We start from the raw sequence: 12,696 nt of genomic DNA on the forward strand, positions 1-12,696 counted from the left end.
GCAGCAACTTTCTCTCTGGTGCCTAAAGATGGTGCTGCAGGTCCCAAAACACAGTCCGAAATATATATATCCTTCTGTTTATTGAAGCCTTGAAATGTCTGCTTATTCCTGAGAATATTGCAACCCATCAAAATCACTCTCCTGGTACTACCCATCACCACCGCTTTGCTCTGGGTTACTGTCTGCCTGCCTGGTCAACCCCTTCCTCAGTAAATCTCTGGGATTTCTCACAAAATGCTGGAGGAACTCAGCATGTCAGGCAGCGTCTATGGAGGGAAATAAACAATCAGCGTTTCGGTCCAAGGACCTTCATCGGACTGGAAATGAGGGGGCAGAAATTCCAGATATTGCCACATTACTTTCTATTTTTTTTCACCCTGATCCGAAATATTAACTATTTATTCCCCTCCATGGATGCTGCCTGATCTGGTGAATTCCGCCAATATTCTCTGTGTCTTTGTTTTGCTCAAAACTTCCAGCATCTGCAGAATGTGTTGTGTTCAGGAACAATTCTCTGTTTTAATGTGCATCTCAGTTTGCGAGAGGAGCAAAAAGCAGACAGTAATTGTACCCCTTCCGCGTGTGAGTGTTTCCCCAGAGATGATAAATCTCTCTCTCATCTCTTTGCTCAGTCCCCTCTCAAATATTTTGTGAATTGCCAATATTGAATTAAACTCAGACACAGAATCAAGGTAATATTTATAAATTCGCAGACATACCCGTGACCTTTCCCGATGTAGAGGTCACTGGAGCTCCTCCCCTGCCCGCCCGATCAGATGTGATCAGATTTTGCTCTGCAACAAACAAAATTAACAGGAGGGTCAGTGTCGCAAGGGGGTCATTGATGGTGGACCCAAGTGGACACAGACACTGTGGCACTAGGAAAAGGACTACTTGTGTCGAGAAAGCAAGGGAAGTGGGGACGAAACGACGCTGGACATCAACACAGGCCCTGGATGACACTAGGATTCATGGCCTGGGCTAGGACATGGACTAGTGACACAGCAACCGGGCGTGGACTAGGAACAAGCGACCTGGTCTGGGAACACAAACTCCGGAACAGAGCCTGGACAAGGACCGGGAAACTGGGTCTTGGTTGGAACTAGGAATCTGGGTCTTGACTCGAAACAGGAACACGGGTCTAGGCTAGGACAAGGAGTAGCTACAGGTCGTGATGTGTCTACAGGACAGGACAAGACACATGGACAGAACGAGAACACGAAACCTTGACTAGGTTTTTGGGAGACTGGAAACACAGAGCCTAGGTCTTGGGAGAATGGAAACACAAAGCTTTCACTTAGGCAGGATGCGGCTTCAGAAGAAAATGAAGGGAACAGTCCTGCACTGAAGCTGAATGCAGGAGCCCGAATAGCCAGCCCAAAGTGAAAATCAGGTGCTTCAATTGAGACACCCCAACAGAACAAGTGAAAATCAGAAATCCTGGTATAAGGATCGATGGACCGGACCACAACAGTCAGACATTAATTGAGATGTAAAGGAGAACATTGTTTTGTTTTTAAACTAAGGAAAACACTTCCAAACATCTTGGAACTACCACTAACACTGTCGGATCCACCTGCGCCCATCCAGCCACACTCACAGAATACCCATTTCAGTTTACTCCATGGATTGTACACTGTGCCGAGGTTCTCCGGGGTACCCTCGCTATATTGCAGGCAATTCCCTTTTATGAAACAATCTTATGTCTTGGACCAGCAGTAATGCGTCAACAGAATATCAAGGTAGGTTGGGCAGACAGCGCCCACCAATTTGGTCCCCTATCACTGGTGGCGCTCAGGTGAGTAATGGACAACAGTTATACCAGTGTGGGGTGAAGCATTTCTGCTGACCAATGGGACATCTATTCCTCTCGTCACTGAATTATACAGATTTCTCAGTCACACCTGATTCCCACCGTCTCCTTTCAGTTGAACATCGCCTGACATTGACACCTATGGCAATATATCATTTGACAGAACTGAAATATCCAATACCAGAGGGCATTTGGTTAGGGTTGGGTTGCGGTAGATTCAAAGAACATGTGGGTAGTTTTTTCAAAGAGTGGTGGAATGTATTGCCTCAGCGGGAGATGAAGCAAATATGACGGGCGTGTTTAAGATGCTCCCAGATGTGTACAAAAATGGAAGGCTCTGGTCAATAATGGAAATTCCCCCCTCCCCAAATATATAAAGAGTAAAATAGAGAATGGATATTGAACCACTGGAGAATGAAGATGCTGAACTACCAATAGGGGATAAAGAAATGGCAGACGAACTCAATGAATACTTTCCGTCAGGAATAGCAGACAAACTCAATTAGTTTTTTGCATTGCTGTTCCAGCGGAATGCAGGATAGTTAAGAGTGTAATTGTGCAGAAGTGAGCGTAGTTGCTATTACGGAGAAGAAGCTGTTTTAAAGGCTGAAATGTCTGAAGTGATATAAATCACTTGGTCTGAATGATACAGTATATCAGGAGTCTGCCTGGGGTGTGTGGGGATTCCCAGTGTGTTTGGACCAGGAGTGAAGAATTCATCAGAATCAACAACACCGTCTCATTTACCATAGCATTGGAGAGGGACAGGAACAGACAAGTTAGGAAAGGTAAAATTGGAGTAATAGGAAATATGAGGCGATCAGGCGGAACTTGGAAGCATAAATTGGGAACAGAAGTACTCAGGGAAATATACGGCAGAAATGTGGCAAATGTTGACGGGTTGTTTGCGTGGAGTTCTGCATAGGTAAGTTCCACTGAGACAGGGGAAGGATGGTAGGGTCCAAAAAACCGTGGTGTACAAAGCCAGTTATACATCTATTCACGAAGAAAAGAAGAGCTTACGAAAGGTTCGAAAAACGAGGTAATGATAGAAATCTGGAAGATTACAAGACTAGCAGGAAGGAGCTTAAGAATGAAATTAGAAGAGCCAGAAATGTCCATGAGAAGGCCTTGGCAGACAGTATTAAGGAAAACCCCAAGGCATTCTACAAATATGTGAAGAGCAAGAGGATAGGACGTGAGAGAATAGGACCAATCAAGTGTGATACTGGAAAAGTGTGTATAGAACTGGAGGAGATAGTAGAGGTACTTAATGAATACTTTGCTTCAGTATTCACTACGGAAAAGGATTCTGGCGATTGTAGGGATCACTTGCAGCAGACTGAAACGCTTAGCATACAGACATGAAGAACAAGGATGAGCTGGAGCTTATTGCAAGCACCAAGTTGGATAAGTCCCCGGGACCGGTCGGGATGACCCTAAGCTACTGTGGGAGGTGAGAGAGGAGATTGTTGAGTCTCTGGCGATGATCTCTTCATCATCAATGGGAATGGGAGAGGATTTGGAGGATTGTAAGGATGCAGATGCAATTCCCTTATTTCAGAAAGTGAGGAGAGATAGCTGAGGAAATTACTGATCGGTGAGTCTTACTTGATGCAAAAAATCCTGAGGCAAGATTTATGAACATTAGGAGAGGCATAATATGATTACAAATATTCAGCATGGCTTTGTCAAAGGTAGGTTTTACGAGCCTGATTGAATTGTTTGAGGATGAGAGCAAACAGATTGATGAAGGTAGATCTATAGATGTAGTGTATAAGGATTTCAGCAAGGCATTTGATAAGGTACTCCATGCAAGGCTTATTGACAAAGGAAGGGGTCATTGTTCTGTGGATCCAGAATTAGCAAAGAGTGGCTGTAGACTGGTCATATTCTGCATGGAGGTCAGTGACCAGTGGTGAACCTGAGGGATCTGTTCTGGGACCCTTACTCTTCGTGGCTTTTATAAATCACCTGGATGGGGAAGTGGAAGGAAGGTTTAGTAAACTTGCTGATGACACAACGGTTGGCAGTGCTGTGGACAGTGTGCAGAGCTGTCAGAGGTTTCAACAGGACATTGATAGGATGCGAAACTGGACTGAGAAGTGGCAGATGGAGTTGAACCCAGTTAGGTGTGAGGTGGTTCATTTTGTTAGGTCAAATAGGATGGCAGAATATTGTACTAATGGTAACACTCTTGGCAGTGTGGAGGATCAGAGGGATCTTGCTGTTCGAGTCCATAGGACGTTCAAAGCAGCTGCACAGGTTGAATCTGTGATTAAGAAGGCGTACGGTGTATTGGCCTTCATCAATCATGGGACTGTGTTTAGTAGCCGAGAGGTAATATTTTAGCTCTATTGAACACTTGTCAGACACCATTTGGAGTACTGACCTCAGTTCTTGTCGCCTCACTAGAGGAATGATATGGAAACCATCGAAAGAATTCAGAGGAGAATTACAAGGATGTTGCCTGGATTGTGGAGTATGCCTTATAAGAATAGATTGAACTCGGCCTTTTCTCCTTGGGACGACGGAGGATGAGAGCTGACCTGATAGATGTGTCCAAGATGATGAGATGATTCCAGGAATGAAAGAGTTATACGAGGATCCTGTGGATAGTCAGAGTTTTTTTTTATTTCCACAGGGCTGAAATGGCTACCACAAGAGGGCACAGTATTAAGGTGCTTGGAAGTAGGTAAAAGGAAATATCAGGTGTAAGTTTTTTTTTACATACAGAGTGGTGAGTGCGTGGAATGGGCTGCCGGCAGCAGTGGTGGAGACGGATACGATAGGGTCTTTTAAGAGACTTCTGGACAGGTACATAGTGCTTATAAAAATAGAGGAATATGTGTAATACTAGGTAATTTTTAAAGTCAGGCTATTTTCCAGGGTCCTGATCAGTGTCTGTCAGGCCCCTCTTTCTTGGCAGACTCTGATCTCGCTCATCTGTGGCGGCACTGTATTCATCCGGGACAATGCTCTCAATCTGGCCCTGCGTTGGTGTCTTGGTTTCTGTATCCCGGTGATCTTCTGTCGGTATGTTGTCTGGTAAAAAATTATTGAATGTTTTCTGTACCTGATTTCCCCCACCTGAAATAAATGATGGAGGAAATCATATAGGATCATGATACCTGTATATTCATACAGGTCATACAGGAGTGATTTAAAGCCGAGAAGAATAAGGATTCACAATGGGTATCTGCAATAGAGCCGACACTCTGGCTGACCAGATTTGGAGTGGGACTGTGCTGGTGAATGTGAACCACACCTCCTGCCAGGTGACCACCCCGATGAACCAGTGATTCCACGCCCAGAAAAAGAACAGGATAGACAATGACTATGCGATAGAAACATCGAAAGCCTACAGCACAATAGCGGCCCACAACGCTGTGACTAACATGTCCTTACGTTAGAATTTATTACCCATAGCACACTACTTTTCTAGGCTCCAGATATCTATAGAGAAATCTCTTAAAAGACCCTATTGCATCCGCATCGCCGGCAGCCCATTCCACGCACTCAACTCTCTCCACGTAAAAAAAAAAATACCCCTGCCATCTGCTCTCTATCTACTTCCAATAAGTTTGAAACAGTGCCCCTTCCTGTTGTTTCCTGCTTTCCTGTTCCCTGTTGACCCTGGGAAAAAGCCTCTGACTATCCACCCGATCAATGCTTCTCATCATCTTAAACAACTTTATCAGGTCACCTCTCATCCTCCGTCGCTTCAAGGAGAAAAAGCCGAGTTCACTGAACCTATTCTCATAAGGCATGCTCCCCAATCCAGGCAACATCCTTGTAAATCTCCTCTGCACCCTTTCTATGGTTTCCACATCATTCCTGTAGTGAGGCGACCAGAACTGAGCACAGTAATCCAACTAGGGTCTGACCAGAGTCCTACATAGCTGCAAAATAACCTCGCGGCTCCTAAACTCAATCCCACGGTTGATGAAGGCCAATACACCGTATGGCCTCTTAACCACAGAGTCAAACTGTGCAGCAGCTTTGAGTGTCTTATGGACTCAGACCCCACGATCCCTCTGATCCTCCACACTGTCAAGAGTTTTACCGTTAATACTATATTCTGCTATCCTATTTGAACTACCAAAATAATCCATCTCACACCTATCAGGGTTGAACTCCATCTGCTATTTTTTAGCCCAGTTCTGCATCCTAGCAATGTCCCACTGTAACCTTTGACAGTCCTCCACACTATCCACAAGACCGCCAACCTTTGTGTCATCAGGAACTTTACTAACCCAACCCACCACTTTCTTATCTAGGTCATTTTAAAAAATCACGAAGAGTAGGGGTCCCAGAACAGATCCCTGAGACACAACACTGGTCACCGGCCGCCATGTAGAACATGACCCATCTACAGCCACTCTTTGCCTGTGGGCAGACCAATTCTGGATCCACAAAGCAATGGCCCCTTGGATCCCATGCCTCCTTACTTTCTCAATTAGCCTTGCATGGGGTACATTATCTAATGTCTTGCTGAAATCCATATACACTACATCTACCGCTCTACATTTATTACATCCTCAAAAATTTAAATCAGGCTCGTAAGGCAGAGCCTGCTTTCGACAAAGCCATGCTGACTATTCCTAACCATGTTATAAATCTCCAAATGTTCATAAATCCTGCCTCTCAGAATATTTTCCATCAACTTGCCAACCACTGTAGTCAGACTCCCTGGTCTATAATTTCCTTGGATATCTCTACTCCATTTCTTGAATAAGGGAGAATATCCTCAATCCGCCAGTCCTCCGGAATCATTACAAGTCATCCCTACAAACTACCTGCAAACTCAAACTACCTGCGTCTCAATATCACCAAGACCAAGGAGATGGTGGTGGACTTTAGGAGATCTAGGCCTCATATGGAGCCAGTGATCATTAATGGAGAATGTGTGGAGCAGGTTAAGACCTACAAGTATCTGGGAGTACAGTTAGACGAGAAGCTAGACTGGACTGCCAACACAGATGCCTTGTGTAGGAAGGCACAGAGTCGAATGTACTTCCTAAGAAGGTTGGCGTCATTCAATATCTGTAGTGAGATGCTGAAGATGTTCTATAGGTCAGTTGTGGAGAGCGCCCTCTTCTTTGTGGTGGCGTGTTGGGGAGGAAGCATTAAGAAGAGGGACGCCTCACGTCTTAATAAGCTGGTAAGGAAGGCGGGCTCTGTCGTGGGCAAAGTACTGGAGAGTTTAACATCGGTAGCTGAGCGAAGGGCGCTGAGTAGGCTACGGTCAATTATGGATAACTCTGAACATCCTCTACATAGCACCATCCAGAGACAGAGAAGCAGTTTCAGCGACAGGTTACTATCGATGCAATGCTCCTCAGACAGGATGAAGAGGTCAATACTCCCCAATGCCATTAGGCTTTACAATTCTACCGCCAGGACATAAGAACTTTTTAAAGCTATTATTAATGCTTTTTGAGATGGTGATTTAGATGCATATCATATTTTTTTTTACTGAGTTAAGTATTGTATGTAATTAGTTTTGCTACAACAAGTGTATGGGACATTGGAAAAAAGTTGAATTTCCCCATGGGGATGAATAAAGTATCTATCTATCTATCTATCTATCTATCTACAATCACTAAGAACCTTTTCCGTAGTGAATACTGAAGCAAAGTATTCATTAAGTACCTCTGCTATCTCCTCCGGTTCATTAAGCACATTTCCACTGTCACACTTCATTAGTCTTATTCTCTCACATCTTATCCTCTGGGTTTTCACATACTTGTAGAATGCCTTGGGAGTTTCCCTCCGCCAAGGCCTTCTCATGGCCCTTTCTGGCTCTCCTTGTTTCATTCTTAAGCTTCTTCCTGCTAGCCTTATAATCTTCTAGATTCCTATCATTACCTAGTTTTTTGAACCTTTCATAGCTCTTCTTTTCTTCTTGATTAGATTTTCAACAGACTTTGTGCACCATGGATCCTGTACCCTACCATCCTTTCCATGTCTCATTTGAAAGTACCGATGTAAAACTCCACGCAACTATCCCCTGAACATTTGCCACATTTCTGCCGTACATTTTCACTGAGAACATCGCTTCCAAGTTCCTGCCTGATATCCTCATATTTCCCCTACTCCAATTAAAAGTTTACCTAACTTGTCTGTTCCTATCCCTCTCCAATGCTATCCCTCTCCAAAGAAGATAGAATCATCTTCAAAATGCTCTCTCACTGACCAGGTTCATTTCCCAATATCAGATCACGTACAGCCTCACTTCTTGTAGGCTTATTTACATATTGTGTCAAGAAACCTGCCTGAACATACCGAAGAAACTCCACCCCATCTAAACCCCTCACTCTAGAGAGATGCCAATCAATATTTGGGTAATTAATATGTCCCACCACAAGAACCCTGTTATTAATCTGTCACCCTATCTGCTCCTTGATGTCCCTGTCACTATTGGCTGGTCTATGAAAAAAACACCTGGTAGATTTATTGACCGCCACCCCCCGTTCCTAACTTGCACCCAAAAAGTCTTCGTAAACAATCCCTCCATGACTTCCTCCTTTTTCTGCAGCCGTGACACTATCTCTAATCAACAGTGCCACACCCTTCACCTCTTTTGCCTCCCTCACTATCCTTTTCGAAACATCTGAAGCCTGGCACTCGAAGTAACAATTCTTGCCCCTGAGCCATCCAAGTGTCTGTAATGGCCACAATATTATAATTCCAAGTACTGATCCACGCTCTAACCTATTATTGGTCCCCCTGGTATTCAATTGTAACCCTTCCTTTTTCTACAGGTCACGCCGCCCCAAAAGAGGTCCCAGAGATCCAGAAATCTGAATCCCTGCCCTCAGCTCAAATCCCTCAGCCACGCATTTATCCTGCACCTCATCCTATTCTAAATATCCTCATCCTAAAGTAAGTGGCAGGATACTTGGTAATGATATAAAAAGTGCCATTTAGTAAGTTTTAAAATTTTAATTTTAAAATTAATTAGAATGTATAAACAAAATAAAGATAAAGTACAGTCATACAAAGCTTATTCAATTTTCACAAAATAAGTTTTTATATGTCTGCTATGAGAGAATGCCAATGGTGTAATAGATTTCAAAACTGCTTAGGGTCTTGTAGGCCACTGTTTTCATTTGCACGTTAAGGGAGTCTTCGAATTGACTAGATAGAGGCACTGATTTAACTTCATTTTTTACTTACATGTGTCATGTTTCTTGGCAATGACAATTTAGCATTGTTAATCTGCTGATTAGTTAAAGTACAAAATTGTGGAACGTCAGACCATTTTTGTTGTGTCTTTTGCTAGCGAGTTTGGAAACTGCAGTATATGATGGATACTCAATAGTTTTTTCTCCTCATTCTGTTGATTCTCTTGCATCATTAGGGGAGGTTTGTTAAGGCTACTGGGGAGAGTTTAAACTAGAATTGTTGAGGGGTGGGAACCGAACAGAAAAGGCTGGGGAAGAGGTGGTGTGTCAGAAATAGAGAAAGCATGTAAGCAGTATGAGAAGGAGGATAGGCAGGTGATAGAGAAGGGATGCGCTCAGACCGATGATTTGAGATGTATCTATTTTAATGCAAGGAGTATAATGTTGAGGAGCAGAAGGATCTGAGGGTACATGTCCACAGATCCCTGAAAGTTGCCTCACAGGTAGATAGGGTAGTTAAGAAAGCTTATGGGGTGTTAGCTTTCATAAGTCGTGGGATAGAGTTTAAAAGTCGCGATGTAATGATGCAGCTCTATAAAACTCTGGTTCGGCCACAGTTGGAGTACTGTGTCCAGTTCTGGTCGCCTTACTATAGGAAGGCTGTGGAAGCATTGGAAAGGGTACAAAGGGGATTTACCAGGATTCTGCCTGATTTAGAGAGTATGGATTATGATCAGAGATTAGGGAGCGAGGGCTTTACTCTTTGGAGAGAAGGAGGATGAGAGGAGACATTATAGAGGTGTACAAGATTTTAAGAGGAATAGTTAGAGTGGATAGCCAGCGCCTCTTCCCCAGGGCACCACTGCTCAGTACAAGAAGGCATGGCTTTAAAGTGAGAGGAGGAAAGTTCAAGGGGGATATTAGAGGAATGTTTGTCACTCAGAGAGTGGTTGATGCGTGGAATGCACTGCCTCAGTCAGTGGTGGTGGCAGATACACTAGAGAAGTTTAAGAGACTACTAGATAGGTATATGGAGGAATTTAAGGTGGGGGTTATATGGGAGGCAGGGTTTGACTGTCGGCACAACATTGTGGGCCGAAGGGCCTGTAATGCGCTGTACTATTTTATGTTCTATTCCTATTCTCACTGTCGCGTGGCAAAGGCAGTAATCCCGAGATCACAACCTTTGTGGTCCTGCTCGTCAACTTGCTTCCTAACTCCCTGTAATCTGTTTTCAAGACCTCCTCCCTTTTCCTACCTATGTCGTTGGTACCAATATGTACCTCTATCTCGGGCTGTTCTCCATCCCACTTCAGGGTATTGTGCTTGCGATCAGAAACATCCCGGATCCTGGCACCTGGGAGGCAAACAACCACCCGTGTTTCTTTCCTGCGTCCACAGAATCGCCTGTCTGACCACCTAACTATAAAGTCCCCTGTCACTACTGCTATCTTCTTCTTCTCCTTACCCTTCTGAGCCAGAGGGCCTGTCTCTCTGCCGGACGCGCAGCCACTATTGCTTCCCCCAGCTAGGCCATACCCCCCAACAGTACTCAAACAGGAGTACTTATTGTCAAGGGGTACAGCCACAGGGGTATTGTCTAATCTCTGACTCTTTCCCTTCCCTTTCCTGATTGTTACTCCCGAGGCCCTGGTGTAACTACATGCCTATAGCTCCTATCTATCATCTCCTCACTCTCCCTGACCCGACGAAGGCCATCGAGCTGCATCTCCAGTTCCCTAACCCAGTCCCTAAGGAGCTGCAGCTCGACGCACGTGTCGCTGGGAGACTCCAGGACGTCCCACATCTGGCACCCACCACAGACCAACGGCCTCACACACATTCCTCCTGTCTCTAATTCTACACAGGCAACCTACCTTGCCTCAACTCATTATCGTCTAAGCCCCGTTGATCCAAAGCCTTACTATTCTGTCTCCTTCTTCTCCATCACCCGCTCCTTCGTTGCCCGCTCTGTAAAGCCTTCTGACTTTTAAACTCTCCTCGTTGTTCTAACTGGCTGACGTCCACGTGCTTGCGCAGTCGGGCCCCGATTGAAAGAGGTAGTTGAACAAACGGATGACCAGAGAATCTTAATGAAACAGTGTCTGGTGATACTGGAAAATAACACTGTGATCATCTCTCACAAGCAAATATCACAAAGTGGTATATCACCAGCCATTGGATTACTTACTATCCAATCGGCTAGCTCACACTCTTCTTAGTCCACTGTGCAACATACTGTCCGGACACTTGGGTAGAACAGCGACCATTACATTGAGACACACACTGTCAAAACCCCTGGGTCACAGACTGACCGTTCTCTTGTGACGCACACTGCGCAGTCCCCTGGGTCACAAACTGACCATTCCATTGAGATGCCCACTCTCCAGTCACCTGGTAAACAGACTGACCAATAGCTTGAGGCTGGTGATGGCCGGTTCCCTGGGTCCCATCCCGTCTCCTGGATGATGATCATCACGTAACAAGTATATAGATCATTGGCAACGTATTGCTTAGAAATTTTTGTGTGCAGTTCTTGTTGCTAAACTAGAGGAAGGATGTGATTAAGCTGAAAAGAGTGCACTGGGGAATAACCAGTAAGGTACAGGTTGAGTGCGTTGTGTTTTGGATTACATGGGGCAGTTTGACCTTCAAGGTTGACCTTGATGTATATAGGTTAGATTGCCATGTATAGGTTAGGTTTCCAGGGCGCAGGCCTGGGCAAGGATGTACGGGAGACAGGCAGTAGCCCAAGCTGCAAGCCATCCGCTTTCCACGCCAGCGATGTTGTCCAAGGGAAGGGCACTAGAACACCGGTGTCTTCGCAAAGAAATGTGTTTGTTCAAGGGCACAACACACTGCCGCAGCTGAGGCTCGGACCTGTGACCTTCAGATCTCTAGATCGATGCTTTATCCACTAGGCCACGCGTCAACACAGTGCATATATTTAAAAGGGTCAAAAAATGCATTTGTTCATGTGACGGGTGATGGGTATAAATTACGTGCAGTGAGAGGAGGCTCCAAACACAAATATAATTGCAAAGTTCACAAGACGTTGGCAGGAAAATAAAGAGAAGTAGTCTTGGAGGGAAATTTGGCGAAAGCTGCTGGGAAATCGGGCAAGCACAAAGCCAATTAGATCAGCATGAATTATCTGTGTCGAAGGACTCATTTCCAGACTAATCTCTGTTTTACTTCACCTGGAATCACAGAGATGAGCACAGTCCAAATGCAGAAACAGTTGGACTTTAATTATACCGGGTTTCCCATCAAAGCCTCTGGAAGTTTAAAGTCAGGTGGCAGATCATTTCAACACGGAAATCCTGGGAAAAATACAGTATCCTCAGTGGCCAGAATGATTCCGGAGTACTCTCAGAAATCTGTTTCATCTTCCTCACAGAGATACCCTCATCCTGTCAACAAATTACAAATCCTACTGATTTTTACATCTTCTAGTGTTTCCACCGTAATAAGGATTTGTAAAACTTACGAAGATTTACCCTCACTATTTTCCTTTCTGTTTAAAGGGTCACCCTGCATTGTCGGTGAGGCCATTGACCTGCAATGCTTTCTCCACGACCGTTGTCAATGGTCAAAATTAATTAATTGTCAATATACGTTAGGTATACGTATTTTCACAGTTAAAGAAATATACACAATAGAATCCATGGAAGATTAGAGAAAAAAGACTGACAAGTAAACAATCTGCAAACAAAAGCTTTGTAAATGCAGTAAACAGACACAGCGGTAGAT

At 44.5% G+C, this 12,696-nt stretch overlaps 1 protein-coding gene across 1 annotated transcript in view; it reads right to left on the bottom strand.

Annotated features, from left to right (window-relative positions):
• Nucleotides 1-12,696, bottom strand: part of LOC140723557 (NACHT, LRR and PYD domains-containing protein 3-like) — a 141,083-nt gene that overhangs the window by 98,827 nt on the left and 29,560 nt on the right. The window contains exon 8 of the mRNA XM_073038129.1: nt 720-794. Coding sequence (XP_072894230.1) covers nt 720-794 — 75 coding nt within the window. The remainder of the gene's footprint in view (nt 1-719; nt 795-12,696) is intronic.

The sequence above is a fragment of the Hemitrygon akajei genome, unplaced genomic scaffold, assembly GCF_048418815.1.
Source record: "Hemitrygon akajei unplaced genomic scaffold, sHemAka1.3 Scf000118, whole genome shotgun sequence".
NCBI classification, from domain to species: Eukaryota; Metazoa; Chordata; class Chondrichthyes; order Myliobatiformes; family Dasyatidae; genus Hemitrygon; species Hemitrygon akajei.